General features: G+C 41.5%; 1 protein-coding gene across 2 annotated transcripts in view; it reads left to right on the top strand.

Moving 5' to 3' along the window:
• The window catches only part of AP1S3 (adaptor related protein complex 1 subunit sigma 3), an 81,836-nt gene that overhangs the window by 41,404 nt on the left and 16,344 nt on the right, over positions 1–24,088 (top strand). For both annotated transcript variants that reach the window (XM_063648410.1, XM_054477060.2), the window contains exons 2-3: positions 18,290–18,468; positions 20,143–20,251. In XM_063648410.1, the coding sequence (XP_063504480.1) occupies positions 18,290–18,468; positions 20,143–20,251 (288 nt within the window). The remainder of the gene's footprint in view (positions 1–18,289; positions 18,469–20,142; positions 20,252–24,088) is intronic.

Genomic DNA, 24,088 nt, shown 5'->3' with positions numbered 1-24,088 from the left:
AGACGGAATCTTTCTGTGTTGCCCAGGCTGGAGTGCCATGGTGCGATCTTGGCTCACTGCATCCTTCACCTCCCGGGTTCAAGCGATTCTCCTGCCTCAGCCTCCTGAGTAGCTGGGATTACAGATGCCTGTCACTGCGTCCGGCTAATTTTTGTAGTTTTAGTAGAGAAGGGCTTTTGTCATGTTGGCCAGGCTGGTCTCGAACTCCTGACCTCAGGTGATCTGCCCACCTCGGCCACCCAAAGTGCTGGGATTGCAGGTGTGAGCCGCCGTGACCGGCCTGGGTAATTTATTAATGATTACAGACATTTACTGAATGCTCATTCTTTGCTGGGCTCTACACTATAGAGGTTGACATATGTAATATCATTTTGTTTTCCCAGCATCACTGAGGTCCTTATCATTGTTTTTCCGATTTTGTTGATAAGGAGACTAGAAAGATCAGGTAACTTTTTCACATCGACTTAGCTCATAAATGACAGAGCCAGGATTTAAATACAAGCTCTCAAGCTACTGATTACCAAAGTTTTCCCACTTAACAACCAAGCTATTCCACTGCCTCCCAGCACCCTCTGCCTGGCCTAGTCATAAATGCCTAGCGGGCCCTGGGCGAAATCCGGAACAGTGATTGAGTTACACCATTTTGGCTGGATGGCATGCAACAAGCTTGAAAAAGCTAACATTTAAATTTGTGGAATGTAACAAATTTGTTTCAAAGGGTCGCTAAATTAGAAGACTGGCAGATGTCAGTTAATCTTCATCCTAAGAACATGTGTAAAAAGTATCTGGGAAACTTCAGTCTGGCAAATCTTATTTCTACCCAGAGCATGCTGGTAAAATCTATACTAAGGGTACATCACAAAAGGCTTCAGCAGATGGCCTTTTCAAATTTTTTAAAAATTTTTTAAATTTTTGAGATGGAGTTTCTCTCTTGTTGCCCAGGCTGGAGTGCAGTGCCGCAATCTCCGCTCATTGCAACCTCCACCTCCTGGGTTCAAGCAGTTCTCCTGCCTCAGCCTCCCGAGTAGCTGGGATTACAGGCATGTGCCACCACGCCCGGCTAATTTTGTATTTTCAGTAGAGATGGGGTTTCTCCATGTTGGTCAGCTTGGTCTTGAACTCCTGATCTCAGGTGATCCGCCCACCTTGGAAGTGTTGGGATTACGGGCGTTAGCCACTGTGCCTGGCCTGCAGATGGCCTTTTTAGGGAGAAGGCAACTTGGCTTGTGGAAGAGGGAACTGGATTTGGCTGGAGTCCTTTGAGAAGGGGAACGTGCATGCTGCTGAAGAAACAGTGAACGTCCCTCCTTTCCACTTTCAGAAAGCCCCTCGGCTGGGGGTTCAGACGCAAGGGAGAGGGGTTGAGAGGGAGTAGACTTGGAAAGATAGTCTTGTGGCTTTCAGATGTGCTTAGAGGAAGGACATCAGGATAATTGTTTTAAGGGCTCATCCTGACATTCAAAGGTAAACCATGGAGCCCTGGAGGAATGAGTGCTCAGACGAGCCGTGTGCAACATTTTTATAATTGCTCTAGCAGAAGGAAGAGGGCAGCTGGGTCTCTCAGTTTGCAGATGCTATTAGATATTTCTGACCGGAGAACTGTTAAACCTGTCAGGATAAGCTGCCAGAAGATGTGGCAAATACAAGTGCTAGCTGAGTTTATTGTATCTGGAGAAAAGTAACTCAAGTTGTAAGTTTCTGATACCGAATAAAACCCTGGGCTTTTTAAAGGAAGGCTTTCTCAAGAAAACCATAGGAGGGTCTGACTCCTGGATAATTTATTTTATATTTTATTTATTTTTGTTTTTTTGACAGAGTCTCTCTGCGTCGCCCAGACTGGAGTGCAGTGGCGCAATAGTGTTAGTGTTATAGGGGTTAGTTATAGGTGTTAGTGTTCTGTAACCCCTATAGAAAAGCCAAAGCAGTTCTCCACCCAGAATATTAATAGAGGGCTAGTTGCTATTTCTCAAAATTTAACAGTTCCACCAGTATGTGAGTCCCCATTCTGAGCAAGAAATGGAGTTAGACATGATTCAGGAAGAAAAATGCAAAATGATAAGGGAATTAAGAAACCTATGGTAGGAAAAAAAACTCAAGAGGTGAAACCTCTTTAATCCAAAGGTGATAGCTGAGGATCATATCTAGTAACGTACTAAAACACAAAGGATAAACACAGAATCAGCAAAAACTATCAATCCTTTCTCTTTAAAAATTGTAGGCTGGGCGCAGTGGCTCACGCTTGTAATCCCAGCACTTTGGGAGGCCAAGGCAGGAGGATCACCTGAGGTCAGGAGTTCTAGATGAGCCTGGCCAACATGGTGAACCATCTCAAAAAAAAAAATGTATTAGGTGGTGGTGGGAAAAGGGGAGATGTTGGTCAAAGGGTACGAAGTTTTAGTTAGATTGAATAGGTTCTGGGGATTTAATATACATCTTGGTGACTATATTCATAATAATGTATTATATACTTGAGCATGCTGCACAGATCATCCCATCACCTAGGTACTAAGCCCAGCATCCATTAGCTATTCTTCTGGATGCTCTCCCTCCTTAGCTATTCTTCCTGACACTCTTCCTTCTTAGCTATTCTTCCTGATGCTCTCCCTCCTCCCACCCTCCACTCCCCACTGTTCCTCCCAATGTGTCCATGTGTTCTCATCATTCAGCTCCCACTTCTAAGTGAGAACATGCAGTACTTGGTTTTTTGTTTCTCCATTCGTTTGCTGAGGATAATGGCTTCCAGCTCCATCTATGTCCCTGCAAAGGACATAATCTCATTCCTTTTTATGGCTGCATAGTATTCCATGTTGTGTATGTACCACATTTTCTTAGTCCAGTCTATCATTGATGGGCATTTAGGTTGATTCCATCTTTGCTATTGTGAGTGGTGCTGCAATGAATGTACACAGGCATGTATCTTTATAACAGAATGATTTATATTCCTTTGGGTATATACCCAGTAATGGAGTTGCTCGGTCAAATGGCATTTCTGCCTGTAGGTCTTTGAGGGATTGCAACACTGTCTTCCACAATGTTTGAACTAATTTACACTCCCACCAACAGTGTAAAAGCATTCCTTTTTTCTTCACAACCTCATCAGCATCTGTTGGTTTTTGACTTTTAATAATGGCCATTCTGACTGGTGTGAGGTGGTATCTCATTGTGGTTTTGATTTGCTTTTCTCTAATGATTAGTGATGCTGAGCCTTTTTTTTTTCATGTTTGTTGGCTACATGTATGTCTTCTTTTGACAAGTATCTGTTCATGTCCTTTGCCCACTTTTTAATGGGTTTGTTTGTTTGTTTTTTTCCTTGTAAATTTGTTTAAGTTCCTTGTAGATGCTGGATATTAGACCTTTGTCAGATGACTAGATTGCAGAAATTTTCTCTCATTCTGTAGGATGTCTGTCTACTCTGATGACAGTTTCTTTTGCTGTGCAGAAACTTTAGTTTAAGTAGATCCCATTTGTCAATTTGCTTTCGTTGCAATTGCTTTTGGCATTTTTGTCATGAAATCTGGTCGTGACTATGTCCTGAATTGTATTGCCTAGCTTTTCTTCTATGGTTTCTATAGTTTTGGTTTTACATTTAAGTATTTAATCCATCTTGAGTTGATTTTTTATATGGTATAAGGAAGAAGCCCAGTTTCAGTCTTCTGCATATGGCTAGTCAGTTCTCCCAGCACCATTGATTAAATAGGGAATCCTTTTAATAAATGGTTATTTTTATTTATTTAATAAAATAAGCAAAAAAATTGCGTATTTTTGTCAGGTTTGTTGAAGATCAGATGGTTGTAGGTGTGAGGTCTTATTTCTGAGTTTTCTATTCTGTTCCATGGTCAACGTGTCTGTTCTTGTACCGGTACCATTCTGTTTTGGTTACTATAGCCTTGTAGCATAGTTTGAAGTAGTATAGTAGCCTCAAAGTAGTAGCCTTGTAGTATAGTTTGGGTAGCATAATGCCTCCAGCATTGTTCTTTTTGCTTAGGATTGTCTTGGCTATTCAGGCTCTTTTCTGATTCCGTATGAATTTTAAAATAGTTTTTTCTAATTCTGTGAATAATGTCAATGGTAGTTTAATGGGAATAGCATTGAATCTGTACATTGCTTTGTGCAATATGGTCATTTTCAGATATTGATTCTTTCTGTCCATGAGAATAGAATGTTTTTCCATTTGTTTGTGTCATCTCTGATTTCTTTGAGCAGTGGTTTTTGTTAGCTGTATTCCTAGGTATTATTCCTTTTGTGGCAATTGTGAATGAGAATTCATTCATGATTTGGCCCTTGGCTTGCCTGTTGTTGGTGTATGGGAATGCTAGTGATTTTTGTACATTCATTTTGTATCCTGAGACTTTGCTGAAGTTGCTTATTAGCTTAATATGCTTTTGGGCTGAGATGATAAGATTTTCTAGATATAGAATCATGTCATCTGCAAACAAAGATAGTTTGACTTCCTCTCTTCCTATCTGAATACTTTTATTTCTTTCTCTTGCTTGATTGCCCTGGCCAGAACTTCCAATACTATGTGGAATAAGAGTAGTGAGAGAGGGCATCGTTATCTTGTGCTGGTTTTCAAGAGGAATGCTTCCAGCTTTTGCCCATTCAGTATGATATTGGCTGTGGTTTTGTCACAAATGGCTCTTATTATTTTGAGGTATGTTCCTTCAATATCTAGTTTATTGAGAGTTTTTAACATGAAGGGATGTTGAATTTTATCGAAGGGCTTTTCTGTGTCTATTGAGATAATCATGTGGTTTTTGTCTTCATTTCTGTTTATGTGATGAATCACATTTATTGATCTGTGTATGTTGAACCAACCTTGCATCCTGGGGATGAAGCCAACTTGATCATGGTGGATAAGCTTTTTGATGTGCTGCTGGATTTGGTTCGCCAGTATTTTGTTAAGGATTTTTGCATCGATGTTCATCAAGGATATTGTCCTGATGTGTTTTGTTGTTGTTGTTGTTGTTGTATCTCTGCCAGGTTTTGGTATCAGGATGATGCTGGCCTCATGAATGAGTTAGGGAGAAGTCCCTCCTTTTCAATGTTTTGGAATATTTTCAGTAGGTATGGTCCCAGCTCTTCTTTGTACCTCTGGTAGAATTCACCTGTGAATCCATCTGATCCTGGGCTTTTCTTGGTTGGTAGGCTGTTTGTTCCTGTCTCAACTTCACAACAAGTTAATGGTCTATTGGTCTATTCAGGGATCAATTTCTTTCTTGTTCAGTCTTGGGAGGGTGTATGTGTCCAGGAATTTATCCATCTCTTCTAGATCTTCTAGTTTATGTATATAGAGGTGTTTTTGTATTCTCTGATGGTTAGTTTTATTTCTGTGGGGTCAGTGATGATAGCCCTCTTATTATTTCTGATTGTGATTATTTGAATCTTGAAAGTAGATCTTAAATGTTGTCACAACACACACACAGATTTTTAACTATGTGAGGTGATGGATATGCTAATTAGCTTGATTGCGGTAATCACTTTATAACGTATATGTGTAAAAATCACATTTTATACCATAAATATATACTATCTTTCAGGACATACATTGAAGTGTATTACTCCACCTACAGGCCAGTAGACTAATGACATCCTTATTCTATGAACCTGTACAGGTTGAAAAAAAACTACGCTAGGTAAAATCAAACAATTGCTGGGTGCAGAGGCTCACGCCTGTAATCTCAGCACTTTGGGAGGCTGAGGCAGGTGAATCACTTGAGGTCAGGAGTTTGAGACCAGCCTGGCTAACATGGCGAAACCCCATCTCTGCTAAAAATACAAAAAAAATTAGCCAGGTGTGGTGACAGGTGCCTGTAATCCCAGCTACTCAGGAGGCTGAGGTAGGATAATTGCTTGAACCCGGGAAACAGAGGTTGCAGTGAGCTGAGATCATGCCACTGCACTCCAGCCTGGGTGACAGAGCAAGACTCTGTCTCAAAAAAAAAAAAAAAAAAAAAAAGACTGGAGGCAATTTCTTTTCTTTGTATTTTTAGTCTTTGCATGTGTCAAAATGTTATGTCTCTTGATTGATAATTTGGCTGGATGTAGACATCTTGTCTTTCATCATCTAGTATTGCAGGTTCTGGTTTCTGATCCATTGCATGTAAACTGTCTTCCTGGAATCTCAGGCTACTCTCTTTGTCATGGTTGTTCTGAAGTTTCATGTTGATGTGCTTCTAAAATTCATTGTGCTGCACACTCGATGAGCTTTTTAAAATCTGAAGTCTCATCTACTTAGTTCTTGAAAAAATTTTGAATTCTTTCTTTGATATTTTCTTCCTCTCCATTATCTCTGCTTCATCTTTCTTGATATCATTACACCTTCTTGTTTCATTGCATTTGATGGCCTTTTTTTTTTTTTTTTTTTTTTTTTTTTTTTTTTGATAGAGTCTTGTAATATCACCCAGGCTGGAGTGGAGTGGCATGATCTCGGCTCACGGCAACCTCTGCCTCCCAGGCTTAAGCGATCCTCCTACCTCAGCCTCCTGAGTAGCTGGGACCATAGGCATGTGCCACCATGCCTGGCTTTTTCTTTTCTTTTTTTTTTTTGAGATAGGGTTTTGTCATGTTGACCCAGGCTGGCCTTGAACTCCTGGTCTCAAGTGATCCACCACCTTGGCCTCCCAAAGTGCCAGGATTGTAGGCATGAGTTACCACACCTAGCACCCCCTCTATAGTTTTATATTTTCCATTAATTTCCCATCTATTAAAAATTATTTTTGAAGGATGGTATCTCACTATATTTTCCAGGCTGGCCTTGAACTCCTGGGCTCAAGTGATCCCCCTGCTTCAGCCTCTGGAGTAGCTGGGACTACAAGCATTCCACTGAGCCCAGCTTACATCTATTTTTTTGGGGGGGTCCAGTTTATTGGAGATTCCTTTGATTTTATTTTTTGTTATCATAGTTTTTAACTTTTAAGAACTTTTTCTTATCTCTTTTTTAAAAAGGAAACTCTGTATTTGTTTTATTGACATAGGAACTTCATCTTTTAACCATCTCTGAGTATACTGTGTGTGTGTGTGTGTGTGTGTGTGTGTAGCAATTTGTTCAGCTCTGTGATTTGTTACTGTATCCAGTGGTTTGTTTTTTTTCTATTCTTTTCTGTCTCTTTCTTGTCACAGGCTATTTTCAAATGCCTGGGACTCTTGTCCTCTACTCATATTTAGAAGCAGGATGCTTAAATGCTGACAGGCAGTTCTGAGGGCATAGACAGGTTGACTGGAGGCTTCATTGTTAGTACCTAAAGGTCTTTTCTCTGTCATTTAGTGTCTTCAGGGAAGAATCGTTCAGTCTCTTGAATTAAGAGATGGGTTTTTCTGTACAACAAAGCTAGAGATGGAAGTTCAGAAACCTTACATATATAGCTTCTCAGGCTCTGAATTAGGTTTAGGATCCAGGAGGGTTGCAGGCATCTGTAAATATCTCTTCTTCTTCTTTTTTTCTTTTTAGACAGAGTCTTGCTCTGTCGCCCAGGCTGGAGTGCAGTGGCGCAATCTTGGCTCACTGCAACCTGTGCCTCCCAGGTTCAAGCAATTCTCCTGCCTCAGCCTCCCAAGTAGCTGGGATTACAGGCATATGTACCACCACGCCCAGCTAATTTTTTTTGTTTTTGTTTTTGTATTTTTAGTAGAGACAGGGTTTCACCGTGTTAGCCAGGATGGTCTCGATCTCCTGAACTTGTGATCCACACACCTCAGCCTCCCAAAGTGCTGGGATTACAGGCGTGAGCCACCGCGCCCAGCCCCAGCTAATTTTTGTAGTTTTAGTAGAGTCGGGGTGTCACCATGTTGGCCAGACTGGTCCTGAATTCCTGACCTCAGGTGATGTGCCCGCCTCAGTCTCCCAGAGTGCTGGGATTATAGGCATGAGCCACCACGCCCGGCCAAATATCTCTTCTTAAGGGCGAAGATGATGTAAGTCCTCTGAGTGGTGATGTAAGCCTTAAGTATATAAGAACTGTGGCAGTCCAGCCTGGTACAGTGGCTCATGCCTGTAATCCCAGCACTTTGGGAGGCCCAGGTGGGTGGATCACTTGAGGTCAGGAGTTCGAGACCAGCCTGGCCAACATGGTGAAACCCTATCTCTACCAAAAATACAAAAATGAGCCAGGCATGGTGGCACATGTCTATAATCCCAGCTACTCAGGAGGCTGAGGCACAGCATGAGGATCACTTGAACTTGGGTGAGCCGAGATCACACCACTGCGCTCCAGCCTGGGCAACAGAGTGAGACTCCATCCCGAACAAAAAGAACTGTGGCATTTACATTGGAGCTTCTCAGATTAGGTAATACCCTGCTTTGTGTGGACAGTGTCAGCAGCCCCTGCTTGGGAGGTTACTGACTCTGGGGGCTGGAGCAAGCTGTGCTAAGAGGTTCTCCAACTGCATGGAGTTCCTAAATTTCTGTACCCTTGGATAAAGCAATTGGAAACTTATTGTATGGTGTAGTTTGTGTGTGTGTGTGTTGCATATGCATGTGTGTTTTCACTTAGCTGTAGTCTCTAGAAATCTCCATGTGGCACATGTCAATTACTCGATAGGGAGACTTTCAGCTGTTCTCCCTGCTTTCAGAACTCTGCCTTATCCCTTGTCTTCTAGGGACATGGTGCCCCCAAGTGTTGCTCTCAGGCATTCTCTGGGGAGACATATCTGGTTTCTCTTGGGAATTCACCCTTTCAGTGACAACTTCCCTTATTTTGCCAAATCTTTCATCTCATTTCTGTCTCTGTCTTCCAAAGTTTGGTTGAAGATTTCTGTCAACCTTCTTAGCTCAAGAACACCTTTCTCTCTTAAATGAAGACATATGGCTTTGCACACTCTGAATGGTTAAGACCCAGGAGTGTTGCAGATGTCTATAAATATTTCTTTTGTATTCATCCGTTCTCACATTGCTGTAAAGAAATACCCGAGACTGGGTAATTTATAAAGAAAACAGGTTTAATTGGCCCATGGTTCTGAAGGCTGTATAGAAAGCACAGTGGCTTATGCTTCTGGGGAGACCTCAGGAAACTTACAATCATGGTTGAAGGCGAAGGGGAAGCAGCACCTCACACGGCTGGAGCAGGAAGAAAAGAGATGGGGGAGTTGCCACACACTTTTAAACAACCAGATCTCACAATAACTCACTCACTGACTCTCATGAGAACAGCATCAAGGAGATGGTGCTAACCCATTCATGAGAACTCCAGACCCTCATGATGCAGTCACCTCCCACTAGGCCCTATCTCCAACACTGGGGATTACAATTCGACATGAGTTTAGTGGGGACACAGAACCAAACCATATCACTTCTTTTTTTTTTTTGAGACGGGGTCTCACTTTGTCACCCAGGCTGGAGGGCAGTGGCATGATCTCAGCTCACTGCAGCCTCCACCTCCTGCGTGCAAGTGATCCTCCTGCCTTAGTCCCCCAAGTAGTTGGGACTGCAATTGGGCGCCACCATGCCTGGCTAATTTTTGTATCTTTTGCAGAGATTATGGGGTTTCACCATGTTGCCCAGACTGGTTTTGAACTCTTGAGCTCAAGCGATCTGCTCACCTTGGACTCCCAAAGTGCTAGGATTATAGGTGTGAGGCACCACGCCTGGCCTTCTTCTTCTTCTTTTTTTTTTTTTTAATTTAATAACTTTTTTTGTAGAGACACACGGTCTCACTATGTTGCCCAGGCTAGTCTTGAACTCCTGGCCTCGAGCAATCTTCCTGTCTCAGCTTCCCAAAGTGCTGGGGTTACATGCAGGAGTCACCATGCCTAGATTGTTTTTTTATGTTGATTATGATCTACTAAGTTTGTTTTATAACTCATTGGATCTCACCTGCTGTAAAAACAATGCTCTAGTTAATGTGAATGAAACCTAAACTGTAGGTTTGCACTTTCTTGCCCTTTCACTTTCTTCAGTTTATTGCCAAAATGAAATGACATTGCTTTGAAATTAAAGAAAAATAGTTATTAGGGCTCCTCCATCTTAACAAGGCAACAATGATCATTTTTTAATGATCCTTACCTGTGATTGTTTTCGCTATGCATGTGTAATTGTCATCTTAGTTGTGTAGCAAGGAGATACTTTGGTTACACAGTTCGTACATTTCTTAAGACTTAATTTTTTTAGAGCAGTGTTAAGTTCACAACAAAATTGAGTGGAAGGTATGAGATATCTCATATACCTCCTGCCCCAACACATGTGAGTCTCTCCCATTATCAACGTCCCCTACCAGAATGGTACACCTGCTGCAACTGATGAGCCTACACTGACTCTTCTCTGTAATTAATTTATTTTTTGTTTTGTAATTTCAACTATATTTTAGATTCAGGGAGTACAGGTGTGAGTTTGTTAGATGTAGAGTTCATTGTTGGTGTTGGACATTCTATCAGTTTGGACAAATTTATGACACGGATCCACCATTATAGTATCATACTATTTGCATTCCCCTAAAATCCTCTGTCCTCTACCTATTCATCCCTCCCTGACACACTGCCACAGCCACTGGCAGCCACACAGTCTGCAGTTCTTTTTGCTATTACTACAGGGTCACCTGAGTAGTGTGCCATCTCTTTGAGCTAAAGTGTTATTTGTTGAAAGAACTTTGGCATTTACTTAGTATTAGACCTTCAGACAGCATGTTGACTGGTTTTTATTGAACTCACTGATATTCTTTTTATTAAGCATTTTTTTCTAATTATAGAATCATACATATGAATTTTGGAAAATCCAGACAAGTACAAAGAAGAAAATAACATTTATAATTCCACCGTTGTAAGATAACCACTATAACAATTTAGTGTATTTCTTTCATGTAATCTTTTTTTGCAAGAATAGTTTTACATTTTTGTTATACTACACACACAATATAATCTTTTTATTTTTGTTTTTATTTTTTGAGATGGAGTTTTGGTCTTATTGCCCAGGCTGGAGTGCAATGGTGTGATCTTGGCTCACTGCAGCCTCCACCTCCTGGGTTCAAGCAATTCTCCTGTCTCAGCCTCCCGAGTGGCTGGGATTACAGGCGTCCACCACCACGCCTGGCTAATTTTTTGTATTTTTAGTAGAGACGGAGATTTGCCATGTTGGCCAGGCTGGTCTTGAACTCCTGACCTCAGGTGATCTGCCCGCCTCGGCCTCCCAAAGTGCTGGCATTACAGGCGTAAGCGCACCTGGCCATCTTTTTAAAACAACATTGTATCATAAGCATTCTTACTTTGTTGAAATTATTTAGTAAATATCATTTAAACTCTAATTGGATTTTTAGGCATTGTTAGTTTTATTGTTTTTGTATGCTAATATAAAGAACTGTAGTAAACATCTAATGCCTCAATATTTGTCTGCATTTTAGGGCACATTCTTAAGAAATATTTATTTTTTAATTATTATTATTTTTTGGTAGAGATGCAGTCTCCCTATGTTGCCCAAGCTGGTCTTGAACTCCTGGGCTCAAGTGATCTTCCCACCTCAGCCTCCCAAAGTGTTGGGAGTCATTACAAGTCATTACAAGCATGAGCCACCGCACCTGGTCAAAGACAGATTTTAAAAGCAGAATTACTGAAACCAAAGATATGGGCACTTACAGGACTCTTGACACTGCTGAGTCACTTTTCAGGAGAGTTGGAGGTCTGGGGGGGTGGTTGTTTTTTAAAGATGAGAGAGACTTGGGTTATTCAGCATTTGCAGGTGAGGAGCCCCAGAAGAGGGGGCACAGCCTGGCAGTGTGGGAGTGACGATGCCGTGTTCTCAAAGAGGTAGGTGAGGGTTGAAAGCCAGGACGTGAGAAGCGTTGTGCTCTCTGATGCAGGAAGAAAATACATCGTGTTGGGGGGTGGCTGTGACAAGTCTGTGCATGCAGGTATGCAGGTTGGGAGGATCCAAGGGAGTGAGTCCCCAGCATGGCTTTTATCCTCTCCTCAGAGTCAGGGAGTGAGGATGGAGACTGGGAATATGGGGGCATGGTGGTGATATGAAATGACCCACGTGGGGGATCAAAGAGAAAGATGCTTGGAAATCCTTTGCATTGAGAGGTACATGGAGGGTCTCCAAGTACTACTGGAGATTCAGCCGAGCTTGGTCATCAGACCTTAACGGTGGCACCAATTTGCAAAGCCCTGTTTGATTTTTCTCAGGGGTGCCTGGAGACCTCCATATAAAAGCAAAGATGAGAGTGGATGGGCTGATCGGGTTTGGGAATTTGCAAAGTGGCTGTAGAGGTGGGAAAAAGGGCTGAGGAAGTAAGGATCAGAGCAGTGGCGTTAAGGGATGTGTCATCATCTGGGCCACCGGAGGAGGGCCTGTCAGGTTGATTGAACCTGTGTTAGAGCACAGATTGCTGTAAATAAGGTGGTAATAGCCCCTAAACATACTGTAACAGGCTTCAGAACCGTGGGCCAATCACAGCCTGAGTATTTGTCTGAGCAGCTCAGTTCCTGAGATACGAGCTAGTCCGGAAAGGCTGGTGTTTGGAATGTGACAATGCTGGGGACAGGTAAGGGTCCTGGATGTCTCTTCTTGGAAGCTGGCTGTGGGTCCATTTCATGGATCCAGGTCAAAAGCAGGGAGATGTGAACCAAAGCTGCTACTGGAAGCCTTCAGGGTTCCTCTTCACCTAGAAGGAAGATGTGGACACCGGCCAGGGCGCAGACTCAGCAGACTGGTGCTGCTCCGCTTCGTGCTTCCCTCAGAGGACTAACAGTGTCCCCAGAACATGCTTCAGAAGGAGATTAGAAAACGCCCATAGAAGTTTGCGTTCTGAGTCTAAATAAGAATTTGGGACTGTGCCCAATTAGATCAAGGATTGCTCTAGTAGGCACTCTGAGGACAAAGAAAGCTGGAATCACCTGATGACTTTGGGTTTGAAGGATAATCTGTTAACAAGTGAGACCTCTCAAAATGGCGGCTGACAGAAGTTGCCCCTTTGGAGGTGGGGATGGAGGTCTTGGTGGAACCAGGTGCCCACCTGGTGCCAAGCATTTGAGCCAAGTGTAAGAAGTCACCATGCCTCCCTGGATGTTACAGCTGTTGCTGAAGTTGGTGTCTCCTGGGAGAGTCCCTCCATTGTTCCTTTTGTCCCAACAATATTATTGAAAGGGAATGCTAGAGTGTTGTTTTCTGAAGTCAGATGAACTTAGTTATGACATCAACTTGCATTTAAGTTGGCTCTTGGCAAATATTGAAAAAGTCTTCCCATGCCTTTTTTTCCTACTCTCAAGCAAATATTAAGCAAAAATGGTATTTTTTATTAACCTTTTGAAGAGTGTTATTCAAATGTGCCCTGAATGACCAAACTGATAAATTGGATAAAATTAATTGCTGGAGGTGATGAACTCTTGTGAATCATTACAATTCATTCTGCCAGTTTGTTCCAGCTACCTCATTAAATCTGGAGAGGTGACAGACACGACAACACAAGCCCAGTTCTCAAGCAGAGCAGAACGTGAGGGGGCTAAATCTTCCAACACTGCCTCATGCAATGCAATTATTGGATAAGCTTGAATCTATTTGTTGCTGTTTTTGAGTTTGGAATGAGTATTTGCATTTCATGTGGGCTTAATGGATGTGTTCTTTTCCTGATCATCCTTTCTCCTTGAATTTGTTGTTAGAATGAAACATTGCTTTTTGTTCGTTGTTCTGCATTGCTGATTCTTTAAGAAGGCAGGCACCTGATCCTGAGATAAGTTTGCCCTACAGACCAACTAGAAAAGCATCCACTATTAATCCCAGCAATAGTTACACCTCTCAGTAGAACTTCTCACGTTGATCTAGGTGCCCTCGATTAAAAGTAACATTTAGCCTATGGAGAATTCCCAGAGGATGCTCAACAATGATGATTATGAGATCTGAAAATAGAACCAATAAAGAGAAGACATAAAACCGGGTTTATTTTGTCTGGAAGGAAAAGGCTAAAAGAAGACTTAAAGGCGGCCAGGCACAGTGGCTCACACCTGTAATCCCAGCACTTTGGGAGGCTGAGGCGGGCCAATCATGTGCGGTCAGGAGTTCAAGACCAGCCTGGCCAACATGGTGAAACCCCATCTCTACTAAAAATACAGAAATTAGCTGGGCTTGGTGATGGACGCCTGTAATCCCAGCTACTCCGGGGGGCTGAGGCAGGAGAATCACTTGAGCCTAGGAAGTAGAGGTTGCAGTGAGCCAAGATCGCGCCACTGCCCTCCAGCCTGGGTGGCAGAGTGAGACTCTGTCTCAAAAAAAAAAAAAAAGAAGACTTAAAGGCTATCTCCACATCAGTGAAGTTGGTTATTCTTCCAAAGATACTTGATACATTCTCTTTTTATATAATCTATGGATAAAATCAGGGAAAACTGGTTTAAATTATAGCAAGAGATTTAGGTTAGATGGAGAAAGAAAAATTTCTAGCAGGAAATGCAAGAGAACACCAGGCAAATGTGTGGACTTCATTTTCCCAGTAAAAATGGAACTGTTCACTAGGCATTGGATTGAATAATCTTACGCACTGTGATGATGCAATGCTGACCCTTATTCTTTGTGATCCTATAACCCTTCTATTTTATGCTCGTAGAGTGTCAGTCACTTTTATGATCTCTTCTTGGAAGCAAAAATACCCTTCTCAATAGAATTCTCAGAAGGTAGTGTTTGATTATTGAATTTGATTATTATTATTATTTATTGTTATTTTAAATAGATATGGGGTCTTGCTATGTTTCCCAGGCTACTCTCAAACTCCTGGGCTCAAGCAATCCTCCTTCCTCAGCCTTCCAAAGTGCCAGGATTACAGGTGTGAACCACCACACCTGGCTAAGATTATTGAATTGTTTATACCTGTGTTATAGTGAAACAAATACTAAAAAAAAAAAATGCTATGTTAAAATTCCAGACTGAAGGTGATTTTTTAAAAAGCTGCTGATGAGGAGGGTTTTTAAATTGGTTTCTCATCACCTGTGGTGTCTTGGGCCTCGTATCATTATTATAACAGATGTTTCTTTTCTAAGAAGATTACCTATTCACTATTCACAATAGAAAGTGAATAGAAAGACATGGAATCAACCTCCATGCCCATCAATGGTGGAATGGATAAAGAAAACATGGTAATATACATATATACCATGGAATACTACACAATATAAAAAAGAACAAAATCATGTCCTTTGCAGCAACATGGATGCAGCTGAAGGCCGTTATCCTAAGGGAATTAACACAGGAACAGAAAACCAAATATTGCATGTTCTCACAAGCGGGAGCTAAACACTGGATACTTATGAATATAAAGATGGCAGCAATACACACTGGGGACTACTAGAGGGGGAAGAAAGGGAATGGGGCAAGGGCTGAGAAACTAACTTAAGTACTATACTCAGTGCCTGATTGACAGGTTCAGTTGTACCTGAAACCTCAGCATCATGCAATATACCCATGTAACAAAAGCACACATATACTCCCTGAATCTAACACAGAAATTGAAATTGTTAAAAAAGTAATTTGTAGTTACCAGAAAAAAAAAAAAGATGAACTATTAAGAACCTCAAGCTGGGCATGGTGGTTCATGCCTGTAATCACAACACTCTGGGAGACGGAGGTGGGAGGATCGCTTGAGCCTAGGAGTTCGAGACCAGTCTGGGCAACATAGGGAGACCTCGTTTCTACAACAAAATTTAAAAAGTATTAGCTGGGCGTGGTGGCACACACCTGTAGTCCCAGAACTTTGGGAGGCCAAGGTGGGGGGAATCACTTGAGCCTGGGGGGTTGAAGCTGCAGTGAGCTATGATCATGCCACTGCCCTCCAAAAGAAGACCTTATGTTCTGTAGGCTTGAGTTTGAGACCAATCTGGGCAACATAGGGAGACCTCGTCTCTACAAACACACACATACACACACACACACACACACACTACACACTATATATATATATTAGCCAGGCATGCAGGCATGGTGGTGCACACCTGTGGTTCCAGCTACTGGGGAGGCTGAGGTGGGACGATCACCTGAGTCTGGGAGTTTGAGGCCGCAGTGAGCCACTGCACTCCAAAAGAAGACCTCAAATTCTGTAGGCTGGGGCCAGGGGGTGGTGGTGGGGCAGGGAGGGGAGGTGGTTAGGGGAAAATCTGAGTAAAAAGCATGGTTTCATTTGAACCTCAGATATTGCCACCTAGTGGGTTGTAATGATTTATGTCGTGGCATTTAGGCCTCAGCCTTTTCAATAGAGTTGAATCTTTTTGAGATTCAACTTTTTTTGAGACAGAGTTTCACTCTTGTTGCCCAGGCTGGAGTGCAATGGTGTGATCTTGGCTCACTGCATCCTCTGCCTCCTGGATTCAAGTGATTCTCCTGCCTCAGCCTCCCGAGTAGCTGGGACTACAAGCATGCGCCACCACACCCAGATAATTTTGTATTTTTAGTAGAGACGGGGTTTCTCCATATTGGTCAGGCTGATCTTGAACTCCTGACCTCAGGTGATCCACCCACCTCAGCCTCCCAAAGTGCTGGGATTACAGGCGTGAGCCATTGCACCTGGCCTAAAGTTGAATCTTGTATCTGTAAAACGTTTTCTTAAAATCTAATAATTTTTTGTTCCCAGTATATGTAATTTCCTTCATGACACAACTGAAACAATGCACTTTATTTTTTAAAAACAAAACAAAACTGAACAAAATAAATTGTGGTTCTAAACCTGATCTTCTGATACCGTGGACTGAGAAAACTTAATTCTCATAAAATAAAGATTAGGCCATCTGACAATTCCCAAAAATTAACTATACCATACCTTCAAGGTTTTTTAAAAATTTCTTTTTTAAAAAACATTCTAACAGAGCCTTAAAAATTTAGAGATGGGGTCTCACTATGTTGCCCAGGCTTGTCTCAAACCCTTGGGCTCAAGTGATTATCCCGCCTTGGCCTCCCAAAGTGCTGGGATTACAGGTGTGAGCCACCAAGTACTGTACCTTCCAAGGTTTTGAAGTAAATTTCCAGATGTTCTAATGTCTTCTGCTTATTTAAACCTTTTAAAATTCATTACCATCATTTCAAATACACATTTCAGAACTTATTTGAAAATAAAATCAGGTTGTTTCCTAGTGTAGCCAATATACTGTCTAAATTGTTAAGAGTCTATGGTGATGCCAAAGACAATTGTAACTTCAGGTGGTTGATTCTAAAGCTCTCAGCCAAGTAACGTGCAAAATGGAGAAAACAGCTTACATTTAAGGCTGGATGTCGTGGCTTATGCCGGCAATCCCAGCATTTTGGGAGGCTGAGGTGGACGGATCACCTGAGACCAGGAGTTCGAGACCAGCCTGTCCAACATGGTGAAACCCTGTCTTTACTAAAAACACAGAAAAATTAGCCGAGCATGGTGGCATGCCCGTGTAATCTCAGCTACTTGGGAGGCTGAAGCATGAAAATGGTTTGAACCTGGGAGGAGGAGGTTGCAGTGAGCTGAGATCATGCCACTGCACTCCAGCCTCGGTGAGAAAGCAAGACTCTGTCTCAAAAAAAAAAAAAACAGCTTACATTTAAGACAGCTTCTCACTTTCTCTTTCCCCTTGCTTCAGCCTCACTGCCTTTCCTTCTCCCGTTTATTTCTATATTATCATTATGTTTCTATAGTTAAATATGGTGCCAGAATATAATTTTTAAAGTAAATCCTTCTGTTGTTCTTAACACTTTTTTTTGTCTTGTAAAGGAAGAAATTAATGTTTTAAAAACAGAAGTACTACTACTTTCTTGATGTGTTTTTCCCTATGTGCGTTTATAACACTTAAAAAGAATTAAAATAAAGCCAGGTGTGGTGGCTCATGCCTGTAATCCCAGCACTTTGGGAGGCTGAGGTGGGGCGATTACCTGAGGTCAGGAGTTCGAGACCAGCCTGGCCAACATGGTGAAACCCCGTCTCTACTAAAAATACAAGAATTAGCTGGGCATGAAGGTGGGCGCCTGTAATTCCAGCTACTTGGGAGGCTGTTGCAGGAGAATCGCTTGAACCCAGGAGGTGGAGGTCGCAGTGAGCTGAGACCTCACCACTGCACTCCAGCCTGGGCAGCAGAGTGACACTCCTTCTCAAAAAAAAAAAAAAAAAAAAAAAAAAAAAAGAATTAAAATAAAAAACTTATTTTTCTCCTGTAATAAAAGTAAGCTATGTTTGTGATATACACATTTCTTTTTTCTCTGATGGGTTAAATATAATTTGTCAGATGAGAGTTTTCATGCTGGTAAGTATTTTTTCATCTGTTCAGAATTATCTTTCTATGTAAATCCATCACTGAATTTCAGTGTCTTTGCAGAATGGCAGAATGACTTGGTTGATCAGGTTCTGTTTTTTGTGTCCTTTGTTTGTTCTAGATACATTTCATATTGCTCTTCAGTCGACAAGGGAAATTACGGCTACAGAAATGGTACATCACTCTCCCTGACAAAGAGAGGAAGAAGATCACCCGGGAAATTGTTCAGATTATCCTCTCCCGTGGTCACAGGACAAGCAGTTTTATTGACTGGAAGGAGCTAAAACTTGTTTATAAAAGGTGTGAGTAACTTTTTGAGAGCTCAATTTCTCAGTCTTGCTTTGGTTTTTTCTAATCCTGAACATTTTACATTGCTATACCAATTCCATTATTTACTGAAATCTTTGAAGGCTGGGGCCCAGATATTTGTACCAATAGACTAACTAGAAAAGAACTCTCATTTTATTGAAAGAAATTCTAGGTGCCAGGATGGATTCTAGGTAAATAAACTACACCTTGATAGTGCACGCATGCATTCAAGAAAAGTGGTATGAACACTTGTTACATTCCTGGCATTGTTCTTTTTTAATTTTTTGGAGGCGGAATCTTGCTCTGTTGCCCAGGCTGGAGCACAATGGCGTGATCTTGGCTCACTGCAACTTCCACCTCCTGGGTTCAAGCGATTCTCTTGCCTCAGCCTCCTGAGTAGCTGGGATTGCAGGCATCTGCCACTATGCCTGACTAATTTTTGTATTTTAAGAGAGACGGGGTTTCACCATGTTGGCCAGGCTGGTCTCAAACTCCTGTGCTCAGGTGATCCATCTGCCTCAGCCTCCAAAAGTGCTGGGATTACAGGCGTGAGCCATCACGTCCAGCCATTCCTGGCATTGTTCTAATGGCTGGGATACATCATTGAACAAGACAGATGACATTCCTGCTCTCATGTGGTATACGTATTTATTAAGTAACCAAATACAATATTTTCACTTAGTAACAAGTGCTTTGGAAAAAATGGAGGTTAGTATGACAGAGAGATGGGGATGTGTTCAGTGGGGCAGCTCTTATTATGCCTGTTACTTGAATTTGTAATGAGTACATGAAGAGTTTAAGTAGTCAGTTCCCAGTCACAGTAATTGAGTGTTAACTGGTAGAGCCAGGATTCAAATCTAGATCTTTTTGGCTTTAAAGCCTGTATATTGTTTTTACCATACCTGCTTGCCATGGCAAGACTATTCTAGAAAGGACCCTCAATTTATATATGAGATAACTAAGCCTGAGAGGTAACATAATTTTGCCCTTGGAGACCCAGGTAATTGATGCCTAAGCCAGGAACAGAACACAGCTGACTTGACCCTGCATCCAACACCCTACTGCAACTCCCGGAAGGAGTTATGCTCCTTAGGTATGCTCTTGCAAAGGGTGTTTATAAAGCTCACTGGGAAAAACAGAGGTAACATTCACAGATTGATATTCAATGGAGTAAATTACCAGCAAGTGCCTGCGAAGCTCCTTCTGCTGGGCCCAAGGTTGGAGTTTGACAAATTGAGGAGGGAGGCTCACACAGAATGACTGAAGCCCATTGTAAAGTGGGAGGGTGGGGAGTGTGGGCTCCTGACAGCACTGGTCAGGGCTTTCTATTTTACAAAAAACAATTGACAAGCTGGAGAGGGGTGTGAAGACACCCTGATTACCAGGGGTGAAAGGATACTGTCCTCCTGATAATAGCTCTTCAAGGTAAAATTTTGTTGAGAGTCTTTCATGCGTAATTAACGGAAGTAATCCAACCCCCACAGCATTTTCATATATTCTGATTTATATTTCAGGAGGCTATTGGGGGTGATGAATAATGATTTCATTCTTGGATGAGGAGAGGCTCGGCGGGGGAGGAGGTGACTTTGCATATTCACGGGAAAAACTGTCTCCAGGTTGCTTAATGTATTGTCATATTTTGCTTTTGTTATTTTTCATTTCAAGGTATGCTAGTTTATATTTTTGCTGTGCAATAGAAAATCAGGACAATGAGCTCTTGACGCTAGAGATTGTGCATCGTTACGTGGAGCTGCTGGACAAATATTTTGGAAATGTAAGTGTTGTCCTTGTCGGTTAGGATTAGCTACAGTCCCCATCTCAGCTCTTACTTCAGTTCTGTCTCTGGTCACATCCCTTCTCTCTGTCACATCTAAAATATGAATTGAACTTGAACCGAAGATCACCTTAGTCCCCCTAAGATTAGAATACAAGACTTTTCTCCCTACCTGTAATTCTTAGTAAATGAAAGACCCAAAGCTTTCCTTTTTTCTTTTTAAATAGATATGGGGTCCCGCTATGTTGCCCAGGTTGGTCTTGAACTCTTGGCCTCAAGCAATTCTCCCACCTCAGCTTCCCAAAGAGCTAGGATTATAGGTATGAGCTACCATGCCCGGCCACCCAAAGCTTTCAAGAGGTGGATGTATCTTTATCTTCATACCACAAATACACCAGAGACCTTATTTCAGTGAACCAGAATTTAACTGTGAAGGATTTCTTGATATTGTGTTCTTTATTCTTCATTGGCTTTGTCGTCTCTTTTCTGTTTTGACTTTTTATCCTTTCTCTGGCTTTTTTTCTAAGCTATAAGTATTCTTAATTATTTATGCATGAGAAAAATAGCAACAAACAAAAAACCCAAATCCTTTTCCTTCACATTGCTATTCAATAATCTTTTTGCATTTTCTGCCAAGTGATATACTATACTAGGTGCTCCAGTCCTCAGAACTCATTCACTCTGCAGTGCTTACAGCATGGGTCCATCTTTACTCTGCAAGGAAATCAGCAAGTTACCATTGAACCTTCCTGCAGGTTGACACCAGCGATTCCTCTTGAGTCTTCACCTGCTTTCACCTGCTTCTTGCTGCAGCACTGGACCCTTGCTCACCATGATGCTTTCTCTAAATTCACCCTTCTTGATTTTTCCATGACATGGATTTCTGCTGACTCTTGTCCTGTTATTTCTGAAGGCGCCTCCTTGGTTTCTTCCACTCAGCTCCCTTCCTCTGCCCATCCCTAAATGCCCTCATCTCTTCCTAACTCTGTGTGTACTGACGCTCTGTCCTGGAAATCCCTTACTAAGTGACTCTTCTTCCCCTTGCTGGTGACAGTCTTCACTGGGCTTCTCATGGTCCAGAACCAAACTCATCTACTGAAAATCCGTTCCGTCTCATGATTGGAATTTGTTATGTTCCAGGATCCTTCAGTGCAAAAGGATGCTGCTGCTTTTGTCTTTTTCTACGCTTTACCAGAATCTGCCTCTGTCTATTCAAATTGGGCTGACATTCATTTCCTTCTTTCCACTCTCACTAGTATAGGTTCACTTGGGATTTCAATTTTGCTTTTCTCTTAAACATCCTACCTGGCTTTTTATGCCTTTGAGCTTTTCTCTGTTCACCCTCTTGCCCTATTAGTTACCATCTTCCTTAAAAAACCCGGATACAGGTTTTGTATCTGGGCATTCCTTCACAGCCACTTTCCATCATGTACAATAAATCAAACCCCCTAGCCTGTTGTTTAACCTTTCAAAGCATGGATCCCTGACCACTCTTCCAGCCTTGTTGCACTTCCCTTATTTATGTATGTATGTATGTATGTATGTATGTATGTATGTATGTATTTATTGAGACGGAGTTTTGCTCTTGTTGCCCAGGCTGGAGTGCAATGGCACGATCTCTGCTCACTGCAACCTCTGCCTCCTGAGTTCAAGCGATCCTCCTGCCTCAGCCTCCCGAGTAGCTAGGATTACGGGCCTCCACCACCATGCCTGGCTCATTTTTATGTTTTTATTAGAGATGGGGTTTCACCATGTTGGCCAGGCTAGTCTTGAACTCCTGACCTTGGGTGATCTGCCTGCCTTGGCTTCCTGACATGCTGGGATTACAGGCATGAGCCACCACCTATAGCCTACATTTCCCTTTTTATATACGTGACAGTTCTCCAGCAACGAGGAATGAACTTGGAGTGTCCCTAACTGGCACCCGATTTGCTTGACCATCAAATTGCAATTCTCTTGAGACCATGCTTTGTGACTCATTTTATCCCCCCACCGCTTAACTTGTAACAGCTGTGGGCCAGATTTGATAGCAAATGTTCCAAAACATTTAATCCAGTTAACAGTCTCAAGAAATAAATCACTGGATTTGGAAACTGTTTTCTTCTCATGATACCCTCTTCCCTATTCTCTTATTCACTGAAGATTTTTGTTAAGTGTTAGGATAATTTACTTCCTGAAGAGTTTTTTTTTTGTTATTCTCTTTAATGAATGAGCAGTATTTGTAATATTGAACAAATTTTATCAGATTTGTTGCAACACTTTTCATAAGGATGAACACTGGAAAGATTTCTGAAAGAATTTTTCCTCCCTCCCTTTTTTCCCCCTTGTAAATGATATTGTAAGACCTAAAATGTTGCTTCAGGGATTTCAGGTTGTTGGTCAGTATATAACAGCAATAAGACAACTAGACCATCTTTTCTTTCTCCTCTTGGTATACCAAGTTTATTTTCATTTTTTTAGGGAGAAATTTGCAAATGTATACTAATATGTTTTCAAACATATTATTTAATTTAATACTTTCTACTATTCAAATGAATTCTCACGTTTTTGTACTTTCCTTTGAAATAAACTACAGACTTGGCCTTTTGCAAGAGCCTGAAGAAGTTTCCCTGAGGTCTAGGCATTCCCGTAACCTGCCTTCTCTTTCTCATTTCTGAACTCTGGCTTGACCTGTTGCATTTTCCTAGATTAAACCAACTATGATAATGTGAATTGGGGCTGAATTTTGATCTCAATCTATCTGACCAAATTTCAGCCAGATATCTCAGGGCATTCTGCTTCTCAAGAGACTCGAGTGACCTTCACCAATCCTAAACCCAGTTAAAGTACAAAGAGAGTCAGAATGAATTCCCATTTCTCTAACATTAATTTCCCATTCTATTTTGGTATACCTTTGGAAGCTCTGTCTTTGTCATGTACCAAAATTTAATTTATTAAAAAATTCAATGAATCTTTCATTAAGCTAAGAGCAGCTAAGAGCAATTCAAGGCTATATGCCCAGTAGAAGTTCAGTTCTTGTTAATTAACAGTGATGAGCAAAGACTTCCAGTACTGATTCTCATTGATAGTCTCAGCAATAAAATATTTCTCTTTGGTTTTCTTTTACTCCCATATTAATGCTAAAGCTTTCCTTGAATTCTGCCCTTATATAATGTTATCTAGGGGAAAACTTGGTACTGAGCTTCTCTTATAACCTGGAAAATATTATCTGCTGAAGACAGATGGATCAAAATCTCTGGCTACTAATTTAAGTTATGTAATTTTTTTTTTTAGCACTTTTCAATTCCAAGGAGATTTACAAGGATTAACTAGTTAATCTTCCAATCTTCAGTAAGTAGCATTAACCCCAATTTATAGAGACTCAGAGGAAATGCCTCAAAGTCTCATGCCAGATAAGAGTCTGAGGATTTAGATACCTGCCATATTTCTGCATTACAGACTACAGTATGAATTTTTACTGGTGCCTCAGTGTGTGAGGTTGTTGATGTCCCAGAGAGCTTTTGAACTTGATGTAGGGAGTTTTTTGTTTGTTTGTTTTTTGCTGTCAGGGGAAGAGCACTGTGAGTCCCCCGGATGCTGGTGTAGGCTCACTCACTCACCAATTCAAGCATTTGGGGCCTGTCATGTATCTCTGTTTTGCAGATGAGAAAAATGACCCTCAAAAAGGTTAAGAGAAGTGTTTACTTTGCTAACCTTATAGGGCTGCTGGGAGGGGCAAAGAGATGGCGTGATAGCAATACTTAATAAACTATTCATTGCTATATAGTTGAACATTGCATTATAATTATTCTTGTTTTATTTTATTTATTTATCTTTTTGAGATGGAGTCTTGCTCTC

Source organism: Pongo pygmaeus, chromosome 11 (genome assembly GCF_028885625.2).
Source record: "Pongo pygmaeus isolate AG05252 chromosome 11, NHGRI_mPonPyg2-v2.0_pri, whole genome shotgun sequence".
NCBI classification, from domain to species: Eukaryota; Metazoa; Chordata; class Mammalia; order Primates; family Hominidae; genus Pongo; species Pongo pygmaeus.
Note: the sequence above shows the minus strand (reverse complement) of the source record. Positions and strands in the feature narration are given on the sequence as shown.